This window comes from Rhinichthys klamathensis, unplaced genomic scaffold, assembly GCF_029890125.1.
Source record: "Rhinichthys klamathensis goyatoka isolate OS25496 unplaced genomic scaffold, OSU_Roscu_1.1 h1tg000011l_1, whole genome shotgun sequence".
In the NCBI taxonomy this organism is placed as follows: Eukaryota; Metazoa; Chordata; class Actinopteri; order Cypriniformes; family Leuciscidae; genus Rhinichthys; species Rhinichthys klamathensis.
In genome coordinates, this window is record NW_026606564.1 from 9701300 (window position 1) to 9727969 (window position 26670).

General features: G+C 41.3%; 1 protein-coding gene across 1 annotated transcript; it reads left to right on the plus strand.

The window, feature by feature from the left end:
- Positions 1-2177: 2177 nt before the first annotated feature.
- LOC130095554 (uncharacterized) lies at positions 2178-19423 on the plus strand. The gene is made up of 3 exons (XM_056262318.1): positions 2178-2269; positions 10676-10752; positions 18570-19423. The coding sequence occupies exons 1-3, from the start codon at positions 2178-2180 to the stop codon at positions 19421-19423; spliced, it is 1023 nt and encodes a 340-aa protein (XP_056118293.1).
- Positions 19424-26670: the final 7247 nt, after the last annotated feature.

The following is a 26670-nucleotide window of genomic DNA, read 5'->3' on the forward strand; positions in this document are numbered from 1 at the left end:
TGGAATAGAGGATAAGGAGTTCCAGATTTCAACCTGAGACACCTGAGAGGGGTGTTTAAAAATGGTGGATACCGCTTCCAGTCTTGAAAATAAATGTTTTTGTGACTGCTTAAGGATTCTGTGGCATGAAAAAAACTAGTACAAAAAATTAAACAACAACAAATATTTTTTTGGAATGGAAGACGAGGAAGTAAAAGAAATCAGAAAAATCACCCCTGAACGAAAAAAAACATGCCCAAAAATTGTCTTTGCCTAATGTTTGGACATCCAAATTGCCGACGCTGATCTAAACAGAAAGACAGCTATTAATAAGAAAATAAGAAGTACCTGTTTTTTTCTGCCCACAGGGAGAAATAAACAGTAGCTACGTTTCCATCCACACGTTTTTATCCGCATTAAGTGATATCGAATGAAAAATGCCTTATGGAAACAGTAAAATTCGATTGAATTTCATGAATATCGACTCAAATGAAATACGATCGGTCTCATCGGATTTTATCTTGATCGATATACGGCTTATGCGATAAACGCGGATGGAAACGTTATTATGGTGCAATACATTTTGCCTAGTAAAACTTTGTTCGCAAATGTTGGCTTGAATGTTGTGCAATTCGGTGAGAAAATGAATGGAAACACCTTAACATGTCTCAAATCAATTCGATATACCAATTTGATCGCAAAACAGTATGTGACGTCATTACGCACAGGTTTTTTATCCGCTTTAAAGCCGTTTGATGGAAACACACTTTCACCAGCTTTATTCGCATGAGGTTTTTTACCGAACTTCAGATAATTCGATTGACAAGTGGATGGAAACATGGCTAGTGATCGGTTGTCTTTTGTGTGTGAGTAGAGAAGGGATCAGCTTGTCTCTCTATCGTGGCTGAATTGTGTGTGTGTGTGTGTGTGTGTGTGTGTGTGTGTGTGTGTGTGCGTGTGCGTTTGAGGAAGGAAACGAGTGATACAGAGATGAAGAAGACATCCTTTCTAGTTCTGACTAGTTTATAAACCAGAAAGTGAGTAACCATTTCCAACATACACTTTGAACAACACTTTGAGAGATTTTATTGGTATGCAAGCTGGGTTTAGTAAGGTACACTAAAAAAGGTGTGAAACAAACGGTGATAATAATTATGATTATAATGACATCAACACCTGTAGAGATATCTACCAAGGTCAGGACATCAACTATGCAGAGATACTATAGGACAACCCTCCAAAAATGGGTAAAAAAGGCCAAAAATACTAAAAACAAAATGACCAGCTGAGGGAACATTTGATGTGGCTATGTGAAGAGAAACTGAATCATTGATTAAAAAAAAAACAAAAAAACATAAGGTCAAATTTAAGAGTAAAAAGGGAAGAACAGCAAGTACTGACTTTATTTTAAAAAGAGGGAGAAGAATTATAAAAAATTAGGAGACAGGGCAAAGGGAGATATAATGACACAACTGAAAGGAAACGGAAAGACCGCCTCCCCTTGCACCTGGCACCTTATGGCCCCTCAGAGAAACAGATGTCTGACATAACAGGAACTGTTTGTGTATTTGACTGTTAGAGTGCAGTGGGCCGCGAAGGATCGTGCGATGTATGAGAGGCCACTTTCTGTGCGCTCGCATTGGGTATGTGTCAGATGGCGCAATAACACAATTAACAAATAAGCCGCAGAAAACAGACTTATTGCGCTGAATAACTCTTTTAATGTCAAGCAAGTCTATACTCTGCTAAATGTATCGGCCTAAAACTTTGACTTTTCTAAACTTTTTGAAGTAGCCTATTAAAATCATTTAGGTATCGCCAGCTGTAATGCAGGATAATGAAGAAAGAGAGATAAGACACTGAATAATTACTTTGTGGGACAATCAAAATATGTTTTTGACTGGTTGGCAGTCGGCCACCTTTACAAAGAGAAGAAGATAGACAATTAATGAAGTAACTGTGGCGAAAAGTGTTGGGGAGATTCCAGAAAGAGAAAAGGGAGGAGAGCATCTGTAAATGAGGTCATCGGTTAAAACTGTGTAAAAGTGTGAGCTGCGAGTGAGATAGTCAGATGTCCTGCAGGCATCTCGGCTTTGTTGCTTTGTTCAATAAAGTCTGGTTTTGACTTCTGGAACTCTGCCTCTTGAGCTTCATTTGCAAGAAAGAGATGACTTTTCTCCACAACATAAAGTTGGCGAATGACAGCCAGGAGCGGTCCGATGCCTGACATCGATGAGAGCCGTGGCTGGTGGGGCTTGGCAGATCATGCAAACAAAGGTGGTCTTATGAGGTAAGATCAAGTTTTTGCTTATTAATAAAAAAATGTTTGCATTTGCTGGGTTAAACCTGTGGCAGTGATCGGAGAAAGGGGTTCATCAAATCAAATCGAGAAAAATGTGTGATAGAATAGAGGATAAGGAGTTCCAGATTTCAAAAGTGCGCATGCGTAGTGTAGATTAGGAATACTCTGACGTGGGAACAGCCAAGGGAAGTAAGGAGCCTCTTGGTAGGCGATAAGGGTGGCCTTACGGTGTTTACCACGTAAGAGTGCTCACACGTGCGAAATACCTGATAGAGGTGTAAGAGTATTTACACGCAAGAGGCGTGTGACACCTGAGAGGGGTGTGAGAGTATTTACACGCAAGGGGCGTGTGACACCTGAGAGGGGTGTGAGAGTATTTACACGCAAGGGGCGTGTGACACCTGAGAGGGGTGTGAGAGTATTTACACGCAAGAGGCGTGTGACACTTGAGAGGGGTGTGAGAGTATTTACACGCAAGGGGCGTGTGACACCTGAGAGGGGTGTGAGAGTATTTACACGCAAGAGGCGTGTGACACCTGAGAGGGGTGTGAGAGTATTTACACGCAAGAGGCGTGTGACACTTGAGAGGGGTGTGAGAGTATTTACACGCAAGGGGCGTGTGACACCTGAGAGGGGTGTGAGAGTATTTACACGCAAGAGGCGTGTGACACTTGAGAGGGGTGTGAGAGTATTTACACGCAAGGGGCGTGTGACACCTGAGAGGGGTGTGAGAGTATTTACACGCAAGGGGCGTGTGACACCTGAGAGGGGTGTGAGAGTATTTACACGCAAGAGGCGTCTGACACCTGAGAGGGGTGTGAGAGTATTTATACGCAAGAGGCGTCTGACACCTGAGAGGGGTGTGAGAGTATTTACACGCAAGAGGCGTGTGACACCTGAGAGGGGTGTGAGAGTATTTACACGCAAGGGGCGTGTGACACCTGAGAGGGGTGTGAGAGTATTTACACTCAAGAGGCGTGTGACACTTGAGAGGGGTGTGAGAGTATTTACACGCAAGGGGCGTGTGACACTTGAGAGGGGTGTGAGAGTATTTACACGCAAGAGGCGTGTGACACCTGAGAGGGGTGTGAGAGTATTTACACGCAAGAGGCGTGTGACACTTGAGAGGGGTGTGAGAGTATTTACACGCAAGGGGCGTGTGACACCTGAGAGGGGTGTGAGAGTATTTACACGCAAGGGGCGTGTGACACCTGAGAGGGGTGTGAGAGTATTTACACGCAAGAGGCGTGTGACACCTGAGAGGGGTGTGAGAGTATTTACACGCAAGGGGCGTGTGACACCTGAGAGGGGTGTGAGAGTATTTACACGCAAGAGGCGTGTGACACCTGAGAGGGGTGTGAGAGTATTTACACGCAAGAGGCGTGTGACACTTGAGAGGGGTGTGAGAGTATTTACACGCAAGGGGCGTGTGACACCTGAGAGGGGTGTGAGAGTATTTACACGCAAGGGGCGTGTGACACCTGAGAGGGGTGTGAGAGTATTTACACGCAAGAGGCGTGTGACACCTGAGAGGGGTGTGAGAGTATTTACACGCAAGAGGCGTGTGACACCTGAGAGGGGTGTGAGAGTATTTACACGCAAGAGGCGTGTGACACTTGAGAGGGGTGTGAGAGTATTTACACGCAAGGGGCGTGTGACACCTGAGAGGGGTGTGAGAGTATTTACACGCAAGGGGCGTGTGACACCTGAGAGGGGTGTGAGAGTATTTACACGCAAGGGGCGTGTGACACCTGAGAGGGGTGTAAGAGTATTTACACGCAAGAGGCGTGTGACACCTGAGAGGGGTGTGAGAGTATTTACACGCAAGGGGCGTGTGACACCTGAGAGGGGTGTGAGAGTATTTACACGCAAGAGGCGTGTGACACCTGAGAGGGGTGTAAGAGTATTTACACGCAAGGGGCGTGTGACACCTGAGAGGGGTGTGAGAGTATTTACACGCAAGGGGCGTGTGACACCTGAGAGGGGTGTGAGAGTATTTACACGCAAGGGGCGTGTGACACCTGAGAGGGGTGTGAGAGTATTTACACGCAAGGGGCGTGTGACACTTGAGAGGGGTGTGAGAGTATTTACACGCAAGGGGCGTGTGACACCTGAAAGGGGTGTGAGAGTATTTACACGCAAGGGGCGTGTGACACCTGAGAGGGGTGTAAGAGTATTTACACGCAAGAGGCGTGTGACACCTGAGAGGGGTGTGAGAGTATTTACACGCAAGGGGCGTGTGACACCTGAGAGGGGTGTAAGAGTATTTACACGCAAGGGGCGTGTGACACCTGAGAGGGGTGTGAGAGTATTTACACGCAAGGGGCGTGTGACACCTGAGAGGGGTGTAAGAGTATTTACACGCAAGAGGCGTGTGACACCTGAGAGGGGTGTGAGAGTATTTACACGCAAGGGGCGTGTGACACCTGAGAGGGGTGTAAGAGTATTTACACGCAAGAGGCGTGTGACACCTGAGAGGGGTGTGAGAGTATTTACACGCAAGAGGCGTGTGACACCTGAGAGGGGTGTGAGAGTATTTACACGCAAGAGGCGTGTGACACCTGAGAGGGGTGTGAGAGTATTTACACGCAAGGGGCGTCTGACACCTGAGAGGGGTGTGAGAGTATTTACACGCAAGAGGCGTGTGACACCTGAGAGGGGTGTGAGAGTATTTACACGCAAGAGGCGTGTGACACCTGAGAGGGGTGTGAGAGTATTTACACGCAAGAGGCGTGTGACACTTGAGAGGGGTGTGAGAGTATTTACACGCAAGGGGCGTGTGACACCTGAGAGGGGTGTGAGAGTATTTACACGCAAGAGGCGTGTGACACTTGAGAGGGGTGTGAGAGTATTTACACGCAAGAGGCGTGTGACACCTGAGAGGGGTGTGAGAGTATTTACACGCAAGAGGCGTGTGACACTTGAGAGGGGTGTGAGAGTATTTACACGCAAGGGGCGTGTGACACCTGAGAGGGGTGTGAGAGTATTTACACGCAAGAGGCGTGTGACACTTGAGAGGGGTGTGAGAGTATTTACACGCAAGGGGCGTGTGACACCTGAGAGGGGTGTGAGAGTATTTACACGCAAGGGGCGTGTGACACTTGAGAGGGGTGTGAGAGTATTTACACGCAAGAGGCGTCTGACACCTGAGAGGGGTGTGAGAGTATTTACACGCAAGGGGCGTGTGACACCTGAAAGGGGTGTGAGAGTATTTACACGCAAGAGGCGTCTGACACCTGAGAGGGGTGTGAGAGTATTTACACGCAAGGGGCGTGTGACACCTGAGAGGGGTGTGAGAGTATTTACACGCAAGGGGCGTGTGACACCTGAGAGGGGTGTGAGAGTATTTACACGCAAGGGGCGTGTGACACCTGAGAGGGGTGTGAGAGTATTTACACGCAAGGGGCGTGTGACACCTGAGAGGGGTGTGAGAGTATTTACACGCAAGGGGCGTGTGACACCTGAGAGGGGTGTGAGAGTATTTACACGCAAGAGGCGTGTGACACCTGAGAGGGGTGTGAGAGTATTTACACGCAAGGGGCGTGTGACACCTGAGAGGGGTGTGAGAGTATTTACACGCAAGAGGCGTGTGACACCTGAGAGGGGTGTGAGAGTATTTACACGCAAGGGGCGTGTGACACCTGAGAGGGGTGTGAGAGTATTTACACGCAAGAGGCGTGTGACACCTGAGAGGGGTGTGAGAGTATTTACACGCAAGGGGCGTGTGACACCTGAGAGGGGTGTGAGAGTATTTACACGCAAGAGGCGTGTGACACTTGAGAGGGGTGTGAGAGTATTTACACGCAAGGGGCTGATATTGAGTGTTTTTATGTTGGGTGCTGTGTGTGTGTGTGATATTAGTTGTCTCTGTGTTGGGTGTTAAAGTGTGTTGTATTAACCGTTCGTCTAAAGTACTAATTGTGCTGGCTGTGTTAAGTTGTGTATGCAAAGTGTTGAATATAAATGTTTTTGTGACTGCTTAAGGATATTTGGACATCAACCAAATTGCTGATGCTGATCTAAACAGAGAAACACGGCTAATAATAAGAAAATAAGAAGTATCTTTATTTTTTCTACGCACAAGTAGAAATAAACAGTGACTGGGTGACTTGTGACCACGCTCTGTGTGTGTGTGTGTGTGTGTGTGTAAGTGTGAGTGTGTGTGTGTGTGTGTGTGTGAGGCAGGAAACGAGGGAGACAGAGAGAAATCACCTTTTCTATAAACCAGAAAGTGAGTTGCTATTTCCAACATACACTTTGAACACCTTTATTGGTAACTGTCATCCCCACCAGTGGACCTGAAATAGAGGAACTGACTCTTTTTTTTTTTTAAATACCTGAGAAAGACTAATAAAATATCTTAATATTGTCTGACCATCTTGGTGAAAACTAGTTAAGAATAGATGCAAGCTGGGTTTAGTAAGGTATACTAAAAAAGGTGTGAAACATACGGTGATAATAATTATGATTATAATGACATCAACACCTGTAGAGATATCTACCAAGGTCAGGACATCAACTATGCAGAGATACTATAGGACAAAAAAAAAAAAAATAGGTAAAAAAGGCCAAAAAGCCTAAAAACAAAATGACCAGCTGAGGGAACATTTGATGTGGCTATGTGAAGAGAAACCGAATCATTGATTAGGTGAAACAAGGGAAAAGGTGAGAGCAAGTGCACATACTGTATAAGACATGAGGATGAAAGGGAAAAGGAGGCATCAAGCCGAAAGTGGGAGTCAAGAAAAGAGACGCAGAAGGCCATATGAAAGCCTAAAGAAAAGAGAGACATATAATGAAAGTTTGCCAGATATAATGAAGGAGTTAGAGCGAGACATAAGGACTGATGAATGGATAAAGAAAGGGAAGCCCTGAGAAAAGAGCTGGCAAAGATAGATTTCTGAAAGCAACAGACAATCATAGGTTAATCAAAGGTTGGAATAATAAACAGACAATAATCAAAGGTTAACTCAAAAATGTCCAAATCAAAATTTTCGAATGATTGGTCACACATACAGTTTTCAATAGGCCTAATTGGGTTTTTGTGAATTTAATTGTATCAGTTGTGGCAACAGTCTATTAACATGTGCTCAATCAGAAATTTGTTGAGCCAATGGATGATGCCAAATTTTATTTATCACTGTCCTAAAAGAAAAATGTATGAAAAACAAATACATTAAGCAAAATAGATAATGCAGATAACAAAGGATGACATCTCATCACATCACTTTGTTGACAGATCAATCCAACACAGGATATTTGGTGAAAATACTTTAATTTAAATAAGGAAAAACACTGAATACATTCAAGAATTCTTCTATGAATACAATAACAGAATATCTTGATGTGGTGAGGAAAACTTTCAAAAACGGCACTATATAGGCCTAGGTTAAAAACCGGCATACAAAAACTAACATTACTAATACAGTTCCCCTGCATCACATCTGGCAAGTGACAGAACAGAAGTTAGCCTACTTTTCAAACCAATGATGAAACAAGCAAGAGAAAAAACGAGCGAGAAAAAAAAAAAAAGTAAGTGGGAAGCCATAGATGATCCTCTCATTTTCCCATCGGCTGGGGGAAAAGTATTCAAAAACAGTTTACTAAGAGATCAAGTAGGATTGGTGAAATCTGTTAATCCAGTCAGAATTAAAAGTAGACTAATTTCATAATTACCAAGAAAACACCAATAAAAATAATTGATAAGAAATTAGCCTGAAAGAAAATAATAAAATTGCATAAATGTTAGTTGACCGGTCTATAGGGGAATTAAAATAAGCAGGCCCAACAGGGATTGGTATAGAGGATTGCACAAACTGGTGGCCATCAAAAATACTGGAGTTTTCTCCTTCGTATATGTGGTTTGTGCAGTTCCCAGAGGAAATTCAAATAATTGACAAAAAGGATTATAGAAATATCTGACATTTAGAGATACATATATATAGAGAGACATGCTAGATGTGGGTATGACGACCTGTTATATAAAGACTATGATAATGTATCTTGTTATCCCTGGGAGACAATTTGAAATTTGATCCATTGCAGGAATTCTGCGATTTTTGGATTGTGTAATTTAAAGTAACTTGTGCATTGTGTTGCATGAGCAGGATTGGGTGACCAAGCTAAACAGACATTTTTAACAGACATATATACACATTTTACAGAAATGTGTCTCATTGATTTAATCCTAAAAGCTTTGAGAGAGTAGGGATCAATATAACAAGTGATAAAAATACTATAAATGTGACTGAAAGTAAGGCAACCCAGACAGACTGAAACGCTGAAATTTTCTGCATTCTGCAAAGAAGAAAGACGCTTGCTCATTTCTGCAAAGAAGAACATTATATAAATTGTATGGGGAAACTGCTGTTGTCAACCAGATGATACTTTTGAAATTAAGAGACGGTTGCAGAATTTATAAAGGATTAATTTGATTCATGCGGATCTCTGAGTGTTCAATTTCCAGATGACACCAGACAGCTTTTGGGATATGGCTGCCTCGACATAAACAACAGCAACTTACTGGACTGTGCAACAAGTGAGAGCAAAAAACACAGGGACACAGCTGAAGAGAAAAGAAGAGGCATTTGGCTGGTGGGCCTTCGTCCCCCCTGAAAGAGGAAGTTGAAACTTTTATGGACAAAGACTGAGTTGATGCAGAAACAACCAAGTAAAACATCCTGCCATTATGCAAAATTGCCTCCTCCGTGGCTTGACCAAAAGCCAGGCTGAGGAGAGGCAGAGAGACAACAGCATCCAGAGTCAAACCACTATATGTCCCAACATGACGCCAGGCCCTTGAATGCCAACAAAGACTGACAGATCAAATGCATCGGATGAGGAGGGAAACACTCAAACAGCAACGCAACCAGTTCAACTGATCCAAGCAGAAGTACTTCATCCTTTCCTAAGTGGACACAGGTGATACGTTTTCAATGATCACTACAGAGACCGTTTTTTTATTGATTGGCCATATTAATTGTATTTTGATTATTCACTGGTCCAACAGCAGTTCTCTGTATTCTGTTAAGCTAACACTCTCTATTTGCTTTCTTTCAATAGACATTAGTCCAGCTGTAATTATTTCAAAAATTAAAAAAGAAAGAAAAGAGGAGGAGAGGTTGAGTGTTTGCGTGACTCAACTATCAACTAAAACTGGGGCTGGACTTAGCAGAGAGGGACTATTGCATTAACCAACTAGGGGTAAACGAATAATTGATGATGTTGTCCAATGACCAGAGAGATTTTTGGCTCTGCTTTAAAGACAGAGCTGATAAACTTGTATGATACTGAGCTCTCTATCAGGAAAAAAAAAAAGGGACATAATGTGTTCAACAAATAAAATGTGGATGATAAAGCTATGGGGCTGGTCACTCCATCTTGGTCAATAGTTCATTTTTTTAGGTTTAGAAATAAAATAGTAACTACAAAAATTACAAACTCGTGATATCACAAGTGCTGTCATTACCAGGGATTACGTGATGTCAATATTGTTGGTCATGAATTCGAGATTATGCTGAAATCTCGAGTCATTTAAAAGAGCAGCTCATAAGCAACAGAAGAAAATATTATGAAGAGAAATTAAATTAACGGATGAATGACAAATCAGATTAGAGACATTGATAATGGTTCTTTCAAACTACAGCATGTCCAACCAGATTATTTGATCTATTAGATATGGAAAAATGTTGGGTTTATGACATCAGTGTTTAACACAACCAAATGGCAACTGATATTGGCCAGCTGTGTTATTCCAAACATTTAGACACTGTCACATGGGGAATGCCACATTGCCTACATTCAGTAGCTTTTATCATCAGAGTTGTGTTACCAATTTAGAACGGATGGTATTCAAACCTTGATATTTAGGATGAATAATTTAATATAAAATTAAGTCTACATCGATAAGTCAAGAAGGCATAAACAAAATGCCTCAACTTCACACTGTTGGACATAGGAGATATAAAAGGACAAATGATTACACCAGCAACCATTTCTACTAGTTTAAAACAGTAAAAATAAAAACAGTCTATGATAGATGATTGATAGATAGCCGAATGCAATATTTGTGTTAAAAACAATGTCAGAAAAGGTGTGTATAGATTTGATTTGTCAACCATGGGGAATACCAGTTGAGTTTAAGCATAGAGATGAAGTAAATCAGGCTTTGAGTATATTTGTATGCATAACTTATAAAATGAAGAATGGGGGAATTACATTTATTGCAATCAACAGAACATTGAGAGCTTCGGGAGAGAACAGTGGCGGACCCATAAGCGACATGACATGGCAACACAGACAAACATTGGACAACACAAACATTACATTACATTAAATAGCCCCAGTAGTTGTTATTGTTGTGCTGTTGTTCTGTTGTGTTGTGCCTTTCTTCAGATCAATGATGGCCAATGCAGCAGCTAATCAGATGATTAATGTGTCTGTGAGGAGATCTGGAGTTGATGCACCAATATGTATCCAATGGGTCCTGGATTGGATGAACTGGACGAGATTAAATAAAACCCCTTAAGCAAAATGTGGTGGGGAAGGGGTGCCTTTTCTTTACTCTTTATTTTCAAATTTATTGTATTCTTTGGACAGTGAGGGAGTCAGAATACCCATTGTATTTTTCTTTTCTTCTAAAATGATTTAGCATGATTAGAATTGGGCTAGAGTAGGCAGGCAGTTAGAGGGTGTTATGTTTGTTATTTTGGCGTATACCCCTTCCTGAAGTCATTAATTATAATCTATTTATTAAAATCAAGATCCCCCTGAAAGTAAGGGGACGATGAAGGTCAGAAGCAGGTCATTGCCCGTGTTACGAGGTAATGCAACCAGATTTAAGGGGACGATGATAAAGATTAAATTCTTTATTTCATTTGTATGACAAATATAATTTATTGTCTGAGTCTATTTTGATTCATAGCTAGTACATGGGATAACCTCACAGTATAACAATCCGCTGTACAAAATATGATGCACCAGTGTTTTGCCAGTTTATCTCTTTTAATTCTTTTCATAACTGTATCCACTGTACGTCCGAATGATTGCACTGTATTCTTCCTTTTTATTCTAAACTGAACTCAAATGGCACTGAGAATTGGGTAATAGAGAAACATAAATCACTTAATTGGGGAAATTGAGAGATGAAACCATGCTGATGACCTGGGTCTGTGGTGGAGTAGTGAGTTTGATGTGTCAATTAAACTCGAGGTTCTGTGGGGTGCGGACTGGATCGACTCCATTCCTAGAGCTTCTGAACAAATGGGTTTTTTTGGGGTGCGGACTGATGGGGCAGTGACCCCGAGGTCAGTCCTAGAGCTTCCGAACAAATGGGTTTTTTTGGGGTGCGGACTGACGGGGCAGTGACCCCGAGGTCAGTTCTAGAGCTTCCGAACAAATAGTTTTTTTGGGGTGCGGACTGACGGGGCAGTGACCCCGAGGTCAGTCCTAGAGCTTCCGAACAAATGGGGTTTTTTGGGGTGCGGACTGACGGGGCAGTGACCCCGAGGTCAGTTCTAGAGCTTCCGAACAAATAGTTTTTTTGGGGTGCGGACTGACGGGGCAGTGACCCCGAGGTCAGTCCTAGAGCTTCCGAACAAATGGGGTTTTTTGGGGTGCGGACTGACGGGGCAGTGACCCCGAGGTCAGTTCTAGAGCTTCCGAACAAATTGTTTTTTTGGGGTGCGGACTGACGGGGCAGTGACCCCGAGGTCAGTCCTAGAGCTCCTCTTGTCCGATTATAGGGAAAAATCGGGTCCATCGGAGACGTCCAATGGAATTCTTAGGCGCGCCGAATAAACACCACAGACACAGTGTCAGAGTAAAACTATATGCAAAGTAAGAGACACCGGTGTTTTGCCAGATGAGAAGTTTATTCTATGTATCATCTTTTTACTACTTTAGTTTATTTTACTTTAATTCATTTTATAACTGTATCATTTATCTCTTTGAATAACTTTTATAACTGTTTTAATTTCCCTTGCTTTTATTTTGTGATTATTTTCTATGCAAAGCACTTTGAATTGCCATAGTGTGATATTTTATTTCCTTTCTATGTAAAGCACTTTGAATAACTGTTTATATTTTCTTGCCTTGAACGCAAATCAATTTTGAGAGTACTATGACAGCCAGAGACTGAGAAGGAAAGGATCAGCGAGCACCTCAGTGTTTAGCAGAAAGAGCAGACTCAACTGGTGGTTTAAAAACCCACGGCCTGCTCCAACGAGGGAGCACCCCCGGATAGCACCTCAGACTACCCTGAAGTAGATGAGGTACCTCTGGCAACGCAGGAGCACCCCAGATAGCGCTCCAGGCTACCGGAAACGTCTGGAGTTCCTCTGGCAATGTGGGAGAACCAGTGCATCAACATAGATATTCTTAAGCATCTTATATTAACCGGAATAAGTTTAATCACCGATGTATTCTACATATGATAACCATGGGCAATGCTCAGACATTCCATGCACATGTTTTAACACAAAATGTTGATTTGTTTTTTATTTTGTTGAGCTCCTACAATGTTTAGTTAGGGAGGCGGAGTCTTTTACACTGCTCTAGTAAAAATTGTGTGCAGCGATGTTTGGCTGCGACCTCTTCCGGAGTGCGGTTACTGTTGTGGAGTAAAGTCATCTCTTTCTTGCAAATGAAGCTCAAGAGGCAGAGTTCCAGAAGTCAAAACCAGACTTTATTGAACAAAGCAACAAAGCTAAGATGTCGGCAGGACATCTGACTATCTCACTCGCAGCTCACACTTTTACACAGTTTTAACCGATGACCTCATTTACAGATGCTCTCCCCCCTTTTCTCTTTCTGGAATCTCCCCAACACTTTCGCCACAGTTACTTCATTAATTGTCTATCTTCTTCTCTTTGTAAGGGTGGCCGACTGCCAACCAGTCAAAAACATATTTTGATTGTCCCACAAAGTGATTATTCTAAACTGAACTCAAATGGCACTGAGAATTGGGTAAGAGTCGAGACAAACATAAATTACTCTGAAATGTAAATTGGGAAATTGAGAGATGAAACCATGTTGATGACCTGAGTCTGTGGTAGAGTAGTGAGTTTAATGTGAAACTCGAGGTCGGGGACCTTGTCCAATAGATTACTGAGGCGCGCCGAAAGAACACCACAGACACAGTACAATCAACATGGGTAAATCTCACAGTAAAACAAGCAGCTGTGCAAAATATGATACACCGGGGTTTTGCCAGATGATACGTTTATGTTTGTATCATCTTTATATCTATTTTAATTCCTTTTATAACTGTTTTAATTTTCCTTGCTTTTATTTTGTGATTATTTTAATTCCTTTTAGTGTAAAGCACTTTGAATGACTATAGTGTATGAAATGTGCTATATAAATAAACTTGCCTTGCCTAAAATCCCATTCTTTCCTGTCTGACTACTCTCACAATAAGCTGACAAGATTTCTGAACGGGAAACCGGGGACATTTTCTATTTGAGTGGAAATTCGGTGGTATTCAGAAATCTCATTTGTAATTATCTAATCATTAAAAATGAGGACAATACATTTTTTGAATGTTTTTGTTTTTTAAATTGTTGTGGGTTCCCCATATTATTATTATTAACATTAATATTTATTGGAATGACTGCCTGTACGGTTCAGAATTTTGTAAAAGATTCTCATATTTGTTTTTAAGGCTCTTCACAATCAGGCACCTACAGTATGTACATGTCCAACATGTTATCAATACTCCTTGATATCAGAGAACCATCATCTTTTGTGTGTTAGTAGGGCAAAATACAAACATAAGGGTGACAGAGCTTTCCCACGAGTGGGGTCCAAAACTTTAGAATGATCTCCCCCTCTCTTTTAGATCAGCCAAATCAGGTACTTTCAAATTTAGGTTAAAATTACATCTGTTAAACGCTATGTGAGCACTCTCATAAAGGGGTTTCGATTGCAACTGTGTCTGTTTTATGTGGTTCTATGTATTTTTATCTCTATGTATTTATTGTTGTTGTTTTTTTTATTGTGAAGCACTTTGGGCAACTCGTGTTGCATTAAACTGTGCTATATAAGAATGAAGAAATGAAATGAAAATAATAATTATTATGATTTAGTTTGATTATTAGGATTTTTGGTCTGGCTTTAATACAATTCAATCACCGCAGCTAAAAAAACAAACAAACAAAAAAAACATTCAGAATGAAAACAGCTTATAGTTAATAGTAACCATTGTAAATAGCAAGCAGTTCAAAACAATATTATAACAAAATTATGACTTTACAAAAACCCATTACAAAAATATATGATAAAACTATTTAACAAATATTTTAACATTTTATAATTGTATTTAATATTTAATTTTCACAAGCTCTTTAGACTGTATACAAAAATTACATTTTTAAAAAAAAAAATTCAAATGTTTTGTTAGTTTGTGCTCGAAAATAACTCTGTCATGATCCTGGCTCTCTTTCTCCTTACTCTGTCTCCTGTCATGATCCTGGCTCTCTTTCTCCTTACTCTGGCTGTGTCTGAAATCTTCACTCAAACCACTACTCCCTAACCCCTATGAAGGGGGTAGGGAGTAGAGCACTATAGTGAGCTCACCAGCATAATAGAAACACCACTTTCGGACACTACTCAATCGTCTCTCGGCGCCGTTGATTACGTCATTACTGTCGCACTATTTAAACGCGCCATCATCTGTCAGCTGGTGCCGAGCCAGCTCTGGGCTAAATAGATTTTTTTATATATAAATACATTACATTATATTGAGCTTATTTCTCCAAAATTGTAAAATTAAAAGTAATTTCTGGCCGTTTCTGTTATAATGCGTTACTCCACACAGTGGCGGATTTAGCAAATTGGGGGCCCAAGGCGAAGGTAGTATGGGGCCCCCCATCCGATCTTTAAAAGAGAACGAAAAAAAAAAATTTAGAATTTTTTTTTTTTAAATAAACTATTAAATGGCACTTTCAGGAGAGTTTTGTGCAAAGAAATATAGAAAAAAAGTAGGTCTAGCAAGTCTTATATTTCTGTAATTCACAGAGGTCAAACACAAATATGGTGACTGAATAGATTGCTAGTTGAGAAACACTGCTTTAATTAATGTTTTTATGACGACTTTGTGAAAGGTTAACTAACGTTAAACAGCATGAGCCGTCTTCCAGCTGGCCAGTAAGTTATTTGGCAAATTTCATTCATACAGATCTGTATTATGCTATAGTTTTTGATAGTGTTATACATTTCTTACAGATAATCACGATGATCATTGCGTTTGTCTTACCGAATGTGGTAGCTTTATGCAATTACAGTTTGTCTATAAGCTTTTTTTTATTAATGCCGACAGTAAAATGTTGCCAGATATTGCTACGAAAACAAAATAATAATAATCCGAAATAAATTCAAAGCTTGTGGTTTGGAAATAAGATTAATATATCACTAACCCTAACATGCAACTTTCCACTTCAATAATTTCCTAAAGTGTCACATTAAATCAGAAAAAACAAGTCCAGAAGACTACTGCCACCTTTCCATTAGGTGGATCTGGCAACACGGAGGCTGCACGCGCGCCCTCACTCACAACGCACTCTCAAGCCCCGTTCACTGCGCTATAGCTTCTCGCAGCAACGTGCATTGCAAACACTCATATGAGGTGGTTTAAACGGCTAACTAATCATTCAGAGAGCTTGACATTTTATTTTTGAATGTAAAATATGACAGAGTTCCGGACCTCGGTCACCTCATAGCTGGCTACGGCCATGGACTTGTAACATATCGTTAGCACATACCGGGCATCACAAAAAAGTTTGTTACCTTCTGCAATTTTGCTAAAACCGTTTTGCTTTCCTCCCGCTTCCTGCTTTTTCAGCACCGCTTGGGTAGCTTCTCTGTCTGTCACTCTGACTCTGTAGCCTACACTGTCTGTCAATAACTTATTTTTCTCCGTCAGTTTTTTGGTGCATTAGCATTGTCACTTTCGCACGCAGAAAGTGATATAATGGAATAGTCCAATGTAGTGAGGTGGGGGGCCCCTCCTGTCTGCGACACTAATGATTTGATGCCTTTTTTTGCAAATGTTTTTTAGAAATATATAATTTGCGAAAAGTAAAAAATAAATAAAAACTTAAGCATAATTTAATGGGGCATTTTGGGGGCCCCTAGGTAGCTCGGGGCCCAAGGCAATTGCCGACCTTTGCCTAATGGTTAAGTCCGCCCCTGACTCCACACATGATTATAACTTATAAACATAAATAAAATGAATACACATATTTCATATATTTTCATTTTCGCGCCACACCGTTTTCTCTTGCCTGTCAACATTAGGAAAAAGAAAACAGATCTACGTCATCAAATATCTTGCTCATAATACTCTTAATAAAACAGTGTAAGACCATCCAAATAAGTGACAAAATAGCGCAAACATTTTCCTATTTACATGTTGTGATTTGTATAGTCACAGAGTGTACAAAAAACAAAGTCACATGAGACAGACATATTTTAACAGTATAAATACTGGGAACTATATTCTCTAAAGGCGAAGCACTGCTACTTGGGCGGAGTGATAACCGCAGCACCTGAGACGCGCCGTGGTGAGGAGCAGAGAGTTCGTTCAGAGTTTGGGTACGGTACGTCTCAGGTGCTGCGGTTATCACTCCGCCCAAGTAGCAGTGCTTCGCCTTCAGAGAATATAGTTCCCAGTATTTATACTGTTAAAATATGTCTGTGTCTCATGTGACGTAGTTTTTTGTACACTCTGTGACTATACAAATCACAACATGTAAATAGGAAAATGTTTGCGTTATTTTGTCACTTATTTGGATTAGTATGCTAGCTGCAACCATTAACATCCAGTCTTTGTGCTAAGCTAGGCTAGCGGTGGGTGCGTCAAACAGACTTATAGCACGCACGGAGATGAAAAAGGTATGTATGGACTTCTCTAACTCTGGGGGATAAGGTGAATAGGCTAAAGTCCCAAAAAGTCGGAGTGTTCCTTTAAAAGGAATAGTCAAACATTAACATATATTTAATGATGCACAGATATCATTGAAAACACTTTCATTTTATGGAGTCAGATGAAACGAGTTAATACATAAAACAAAATGTATTGCATTTAATTAAAAATCCCTTTGCCATTGGAAGAGACGGAACGCGCATGTGACCTTCAACTCTAATCAATGCCGCCATTGGATCGAATTAGACGGACTTACAACAGCTTTTAGACTCTGTGGAGATGCCACTCAATATTTATCTTTTTTGTTTGTTTGTTCTCGTGATTCAGAAGATTTTGCGGATTAGCAAAAGAAACAGGATCTCTAGACACAGAAAAAGACGTGCTGTTCTTGCTACGCTAGCGAGACGTCGTCAAATTGTAAGTTCAAGATGAAGATGATGCTAGGTCTTTATTAGAGACGGACAGAGTACACAGCTTTATTACTTGAGTAAAAGTACAGATACCCCTGGCTAAATTTTACTCAAGTACAAGTAAAAAGTACTACAGTCAGATGTCTACTTAAGTAAAAGTACTGTACTTGTTTTTAAAAGTACTTGAGTATCAAGAGTAAGAGTACATTTTCTTAACATTGCATTACTACTGCCACAGTGCTTACATTTATCTAAAGAAACGTCCTACATGGAGTTATGAAGAATGTTATGAAGATGTTATGAATGAAGAATTTTATAAAGACGCAGCAGGTCCATCCCGGGAATGTGCCAACCCGTGGCCCCACCTCGCCAGACTATTTCAATCTTATGAATTTTCATCTTTTTACCATGTATAGAAATGTAGTGGAGTAAAGAGTACAATATTTCCCTCTCAAATGTACTTGAGTAAAGTCATGAGTACTCCCCAAAAATGATACTCGAGTAAAGTAGAGATGCCTCAAAATTGTGCTTAAGGACTATACTCAAGTAAATGTACTCTGTTACTGTCCGGCTCTGGTCTTTATATTTATATATTTACAACAGACACACAATTGATGTATTCTGTGAACAGTAAACCCTCAGTCAGACTGCGCAAACTTACACATTTCACACTCTACTGTCAGTTAGCTTTTAGACACATATTTCATTTCACCGTGTTATCAGTTTGTAATATTTTTATTTACAGTGTCAACAACCATCTCATTACTGTTCACTGAAGCGTGAAGTTCCTGTCTTGGCCTTGTACTTCAATGGCCAAAGTGCGACCAGCGACCTGCGACCAGACTTTCGCCTCTCCAGAACCACAGTAGCCCATCTGGTTGACATCCTCCGCCCTCCGTTTGACCATGGCTGGGGTCATGACCTTCTTGTGTTCTTGTTTTCCTGTTTTGGTTAGCAAGCGCAACATCTTACCGGGTCGTCTCAAGAGCGTTTGGCATCCCACGTTCCACAGTCAATGACATCGTCCACAAGGTTGCAACCAAAATCATCAAGCTCAAAAACAGGCTCATCTGCTTTCCACCGCCTCACGAGCTTGATATAATTGGTGCTGGCTTTGCACATCTGGCTGGATCTGCAGCATTCGCCAAGGTTGTGGGCAGCATCGACGGCTGTCACATCCGAGTCAAGCCCCCAAGCACAGATGCTCAGTGCTATTACAACCGCAAATTCTTTCATTCTGTCCAGATGCAAGCAGTGTGTGACCACCAGTGTCAGTTCCTGGACATATTTGTTGGCTACCCAGGCTCAGTCCATGATTCAAGAGTTTTGAAAAACAGCCCTTTGTATGTGCGTTCACTGTACCCACCTGAAGGCTATTGTATTCTGGGGGATGGTGGATCCCCATGTATGTCACAGCCCATCACGCTCATCACACCATACAGGGAGCCAGCGAGGAGTGCAGTTGCTGCAAGATTTAACAGGCACCATGCAAAGGCCCGTTCTGTGGTTGAACGGGCCTTTGGCATAATGAAGACCAGGTGGCGGTCCATATTTTTCAAGGCTCTAGAGGTGCACCCTGCTTTTGCAGTGAAGGTTATCGCCTGTTGTGCCATTCTGCACAACTTCTGCCTCAGAGACGGAGACATGCTCGAGCCTGTGGAAGAAGCACTGGGGCCAGAAGATGGAGATGGTCAGCTTCAGCAAGACCAGCAGTGTGGGGAGCAGCTGCGTGGGCGCATTGCTTCTGCTCTTTCAGCTCCAACAGCTATTCCTCCAGCTCTTCAGGACCATGACTACAATTTAGGATAGGATTTGGTTAAAGGTTTATTCCATGTAAATAGTTGCCAATAGTGTTCAATTATTAAATGTATAGCCTGTTATTAATCAGTTATATAGTCTGTAACTAATCAATCAATATATAGTTGGGTACTAACCACTTATTAATATATAGTCTGGTATTAATCAATTCTTAATAAATAGTTGGGTACTAACCACTTATTAATATAATATATAATATATAGTCTGGTACTAATCAATTATTAAACGCATAGCCTGTAATTATAAATTATTGTTCACCCATTGAAAAGTTACGTCACATTTTGTTTTGTAGATCTTAATTCTCATGTCAGTGAAACAACATGCATTTCTTTTGTTTATTTATACATCTTCTTATATTGTCTATTTATACATTGTTTATTTTTTACATCTTCTCCACTATTTTTTCCAGAAGAGTTAGCAGCCTCTCCTCTCTGGCCTCGTCTCGTCTGGCCCTCTCTTCTTCCCTCGCCTCTGCCCGCTCAAGCAGCTCCAGAACAGGATCACGCCATTGCCTTTTACGCGGCGGCCCTGGCTCCTCTACCCCTGACACACTCCCTGGCTCTGCCTGAGTCTCTGGCTCAGATAGCACTGAATCAGGGGATGCTGATGTGGACATGGAAGGGTTCTCTCCCCAGGCTGAGGCAATGAGGCATGGAGGCTGTATAGATGGCCTACCACCTATTGCCTCATCCATGAGAGAGAACCACTTCCATGTTCCAGCAGTGGCCTCCCCTGATTCAGTGCCACTCCCTGTTGGTGGACTCCTGAGCTCCTGCACACATTGCAATATAATATTGGTAGCCTACAACTAGTGTTTGTTAAACACAAAACGAAGTACTCACATTTACTAATCTTTTCATTATCTAGGACTTAGAGTGGTTAAATACAGAGTTAAATACAATAATCCAAACCTTGTACGTCTTTTTTAAGTTCTCCCACTTCTTGGCAGCTCGGGCAGGAGTCAAAACGCCTACAACAAGGCCCATCTCCTTGAACACAGCTCTACAGTGTGTGCAGAATTATTAGGCACGTTGATTTTCTAAAAATTTTTAATCCCTGGCACATTTTGGCAATTCCAAACCATATTAATCTTAAAAACTACTATTAATGTTGTATTTAATCATTTATTTATTTATTTATTCCCAAAATGTGCCTGGGAATAAAATATGTTCCGAAAATCAACGTGCCTAATAATTCTGCACACACTATACAAAACGAAATATGCATTTTGACAAACAACAAACAAATCTGTCAGTATTATTAACGGTGATGGCAATGTAGTCAAATAATAAAAGTTATAATTTCACGTATATGAATACTCAAAATACTCCTTCGCAAGAATTTGACACATCCAGCTGCCGAGGCAAAACGCTTCCCTGAGAAGAGGTGGTCCTTCTCTCTCCTCAGGCGAATAAATGTGGCCACATCATCGTCGGTCCCTGACGAGATCAAAATAAATTGACAATTCATTCTTGCTTTTATTTGTGTTCAACTTCAGTGAAATTTAGCCTCCCACAAATAAAAAACTTGCAGCACATGTATGTTAGTTTAGCGGCGTGACACATTTGTTAATAACGTTACTGTACAGTAGAGGGCTAATGTTAGCAAGCTGGGTCGTTAGGCATGATTTGTGCCGTAATGGGGCAATACGTGCTTACAAACAATTTATACATGTCTGACAAAATTGTAGAACTACTACATATCATAAGTTAAACGAGAAAGAACATAACTTACATTTGTATGACAAATTCGTATTGTCGCGCTGCTCTCCTTGACGTCCATCCGCCATTTTTACATTTTTACATTGCAGCGCAATGCATGATGGTATGTAGGGCTTGGGTTAGTGACCATCGGTTGTACACTACTTTTCAAAATGCATTCTGGGATACATTGAGTGGACTGTATAGGGTATAATAATCATCACTATACATTCGGACAGCACTACAAAATGTTGAGCTCACTATATAGTCCACTCTATAGTGAGTAGTGGGAGATTTCGGACCCAGCCTCTGTCTCCTGTCATGATCCTGGCTCTCTTTCTCCTTACTCTGTCTCCCCCTTTTGGACACACACTCACACACATACGCAGATTACCACACCATTCATCACGCACACACATCTCTCTCATCACCCCCAGCTGTTTCCACTCACTACTCGTTAGCGTGTCATCCTTTCCACACCTGTTCTCTCTTTCTCTAATTATGCCTGCTTCTTTTAGCCCTGCTTTTCCCTGTCTCTTTGCCAGATTATTTCAAGAGTATGAGACGTCTGAGCACTTACCTCTTGTTCCTGTCTTGTCCTGTCCTGTCCTGTCCTGTCCTGTCCTGTCCTCTTTAGGAGATTGTTCTATCTCTGAGTATTTGTTACTAAGCTGTGCTTGTTACAGAGTACCTGTCCAGCACCTGCCCTTCATCGTCCGCAAATATCTGACCTCCTGTGAGTTCCTGAGCTGGCTGGCACCTCTACGGTCAACCACCAAAAACGCTCTGCTTAGTGTCTGAACTAAGTCTCTGGAAGACTTTCGTTGTACATTTATTATATACTGAAGGTTTCTGTTCTAACCTCTGGACAGCATTTTCTGTTTATTAAAAGCTGTATTGCTGCAAAAGTTTATTAACAGCAGGCTTAGGGACAGAAACGCTAGGCCAGGCAGAAGGTCAAAACCACAATACCAGTCCAATCTGTTAACAGTTTAACTCAGACTACCAAGGTAAAGGGATAATTGAACAATCGTAAATCAGGCAGAATCATACACAAGACAGTCCAGCAGAAAACAATGGCAAAAGCTCGGTAATGCAGAAGAACTGGCAATACTTCGCAAAGAGCAAACACACAGGCTCCTCCCATAGACAGTAAAAGAAATGGACACAGCGACCCCATAGACTTCAACAGAGAAAAGTGAAGTCAATTAGAAGCAGTCACTTCCTGATGTGTGAGCGACTACGCAGGCTCAAACTGAGCTTGATGACGTAGATGTGACGTGAGCAACCTGTCTCACAGTTGTACGTCTTCTAGTAATTGTGCCAAGAGGAATCTGAATCATTCCCTTCCGAATCTTGCAGAGCCGGAGATCGTGAGTATTAGCTGTCAATGAGCTCGCAGCAGGAGCAACTTTACAACTCTCTATGGGCTTCTCCCTTGACTTTATGCCTTCACGTCCCCCCGATTGCCCGCGAGCTTCTACTTCCGTCTACATGGTAATTTCTCTACTGTGCGACAGAGAGTCTCGTGTTATGGCGCAATCGTTAGCCTATTTTTACAAAAAAAAACTGCTTCTACAGGGCCAGAACGTAAGATACAAGGTAATGGAGCCTTTTATACATTGTCATGTTTCTTTATAAATAAATAATGGACAAATGGAGTCTTTGGACACCTCAGATGTAAAGTTATTCGCTGTCAAAGTGACGCCAAAATGAATGGGAGTCAATGGAATGCTAACAGCAGGTGAAGGCTTGCTAGGCAATGGCGGCCCCCGGGGAGACTTCAGTTTCCGGCTGGTGGATTACCCCCTTGGGTCCTCCTAAATACTGATCAAACAGGAAATGATGTTAGAAGCAGGGGGAGCAACCCGGTTCTTTGCGGTCAAAAGTGACCGGACACCTGAAAATGAAAAAAAAAAAAAAAATAGAATTTTATGGTACTAATTAATATTTATGCAATCATTATGGTCCATTTTTGCCATTGATTTTAAAATATTTTTTCAATTAATGCAGTTTTAATATAGAGACTAGGCCTTTTAAATCCAAATTTTGAAGGCAGATCAGCGTCATCTGTTGAGAGAAAATAAAATAAAACATGTAATTTTATGGTGTTACTACTAGATGCCTGTATAGTTCTTTATAGAGAGGCTTGTGAATTCCCTACTAGTTTTTGGGCAAAATTACTTTACTAAAGTTTTAAATGATTTGAAGTGTACATGTTTTTGCATTATTATTACAGTCAAATCTGAATAATAATAATTCCTTTTGTCTTGTTGCATACAAATATATTAAAATACAATCAGACATTAGAAATTAAACTCAGAAAAAGTACAACTTGAATAAAATGCATTTTATTTATTTATTATTTTCTCACCTATGCAACAACATATTGAAACGACGCTCTGGTGTAGTGAACATTATGACAATTACCGACAACACGGTGTAATAGTTTTGATCTTCTGATCCTGTTTTTCACGCTGTGATTTTTTAAGTTGAGTGTTTTATAATTTTTGTTTTTCAGTACATGTTATTTTTATGTTAGTTTTAAAATGTTAATAAAACATTGTTACATATTCTGTGAACTTTCATTAAGAAGAAACTAAATGCATTTTGACAGGAAAATAATTAAATACAAATTCAGATTTCAGCACTTTCAAACTATGTGATTGTTTGTGATTACATATTTAAGGATAAAACGTTAGTTTGTGATTAAATATATGACTGATAGCATTCGTTTTTATGTTTAACATGCACGTTTTGATTATTCATAATAATCAGTTAATACTTATGTTACAAAGCACAGTCTGCTGTGTTAAAGGAACACTCCGACTTTTTGAAACTTTAGCCTATTCACTTTATCCCCCAGAGTTAGATAAGTCCATACATACCTTTTTCATCTCCGTGCGTGCTGTAACTCTATCTGACACACCCATCGCTAGCCTAGCTTAGCACAAAGACTGGATGTAAATGGTTGCAGCTAGCATACTAATCCAAATAAGTGACAAAATAGCGCAAACATTTTCCTATTTACATGTTGTGATTTGTATAGTCACAGAGTGTACAAAAAACAAAGTCACATGAGACACAGACATATTTTAACCGTATAAATACTGGGAACTATATTCTCTGAAGGCGAAGCACTGCTACTTTGGCGGAGTGATAACCGCAGCACCTGAGACGCGCCGTGGTGAGGAGCAGAGAGCTGCGGTTATCACTCCGCCCAAGTAGCAGTGCTTCGCGTTTAGAGAATATAGTTCCCAGTATTTATACGGTTAAAATATGTCTGTGTCTCATGTGACTTTGTTTTTTGTACACTCAGTGACTATACAAATCACAACATGTAAATAGGAAAATGTTTGCGCTATTTTGTCACTTATTTGGATTAGTATGCTAGCTGCAACCATTTACATCCAGTCTTTGTGCTAAGCTAGGCTAGCGGTGGGTGCGTCAAACAGACTTATAGCACGCACGGAGATGAAAAAGGTATGTATGGACTTATCTAACTCTGGGCGATAAGGTGAATAGGCTAAAGTCCCAAAAAGTCGGAGTGTTCCTTTAAGCTCTGGTTTAAGAATTTTAGATTACTGCTTTACCTGTTATACAGAGTATATAGTAATTGTTTACATAATTTTCAATGCTCCAATCAATTTACGTGATCATATGCCTAAATTTAGAAACAATTTCAGAAGTGATTTATTTTTAATGTTTACCACACGCATAGAAGCATTTATGAAGCAATAAAATATAATTACCGGCCCTCAAATTTGATTGGATGGACGCTGTTACAAGAGTGCTTAAGAAAGAATGCAGCCTTGTAGTGCACCTTTACCGATATTAAACCATTCTGTTCGAACGGTTGCTTCCATCGATCCAACGATGACTTCCACACATGTAATCAGTTTAAAGTTTCTTCCATACAGGTAATTCTGGTGTTGTTGCCATTGTCACAAGACTGTGATCTTCTGCCAAGAACATCAGGCCGATCCTCTCCTGTCCAGAAGGTGGTTTGTCTCCGTCTGGCACCTCAGCTGAGACCTGTCCACTATGGGTGACCCTACCAGTAGTTGTGAAGTACCAGTGGTGTAGCTCTCAGCATCCCTGATGCACACAAGCCCTCACAGCACGTCAAGCTGCAAACCGTGTGAGGGACCCTAACCTACCCTAACCTAACCGCAAATCAACCAGTCACTCAAAACATCTCATCAACCAAGTGCCAACCACTCGAAACATTCCATCAACAACGTATCAATGCATGAAAAACCACAATGCCGAAAGTTCAGCAACCGCACAGCAACAAGCTAACAACCTCTCAGAAACCCTTGGCAAACACGTCAACACCACCCCAAACACTGTGACAACCATGTAGCAATGCAGTAAAAACCACTAAAAACAACTTAGGAGGAGCCAAAATCACCAAAAGCATCCAAACAATCTCATAGCAGTGTGCTAAAAACGTATTCATCAAAACAAAAACTTACTCTATAAATTTAAACTCACTCGATAACTATATACACACTATTTACATGCACAGGCCCCGCTTCCATGTGACACTGACCACTCAGTGTCTGGGCTTCTTTCTTCTGGGTTCCTCGGGCAGGGGCTCTTCACTGATGTCCACATCGATTCGTGGAGCGAAGCTTCTTCTGCTGGGTGTGGAGAAGCTCTCCGTGATCAGGACACGTCCGTCAGGCTGCTCCGTCTCCACCAGTGAGGGGCAGTTGAGGGTTTCCCACAGCCGCTGCTTGATCTTCAGTCCCAGCTCAAGGCTGTAGGGATGGTGCCGACCAGAGCGTGTCTTCCTCATGGGCTCCACCACAGAGCGGTAGATGTCCTGATAGCCCTGCACATTGAAGCCATGGATGGAGACAGGCTCTTCCTGCTGACACACGTCCACTGAAGAGACTGAGGCTGCTGGATGGATGTCGGGAAGGACAGCAGCGTTCTGCAGGTAACGCTCTTCTAAACCGTTGGGTCTTTGAACTTCCACAGAGGTGCGGCTGTAATTGTGATCTAACTTGACTACGGCTGCCAGCTGTGAAAGATCTTGAATGGAAGAGACGCCCTCCACCAAGAATCCCCTCAGGTGTGTGGGACGAGCCCTGGTTCTTCTTGAGCGACGCATGCTGATGACCAAAGAACAACTTCCCAAATTAGGCAAATTGAAGAAACTTACCAAACTGAAGAGTTGTAAAGAGCTTGTAGCACGTATGATCAGACTTCAAGGCTGCAGGGACAGTTGTGTTGATTTCAAATGTCAACTTCTGTTGCTACTGACTTAGAATGTTGAGGCTCATTTAAATGTAAACAACACTTGATATCAGCAGTAAGTCAATTAGAGCAGCATAAGCTCATGTTACATGTACTATGATTCTCTATCACCATTATCATCGTCATTTACACTTATATAGGGTATATGTTCAGTGTATGTATGCAGTGGTGTCTGTCAAGGCCAGCCTGATTAGGAACTGCTCTGTGTTTGTTGGTCATATCTGTGTTTTCAATGAATCTTTTAAGTGAACAAAACCTTCTTGCACCGAC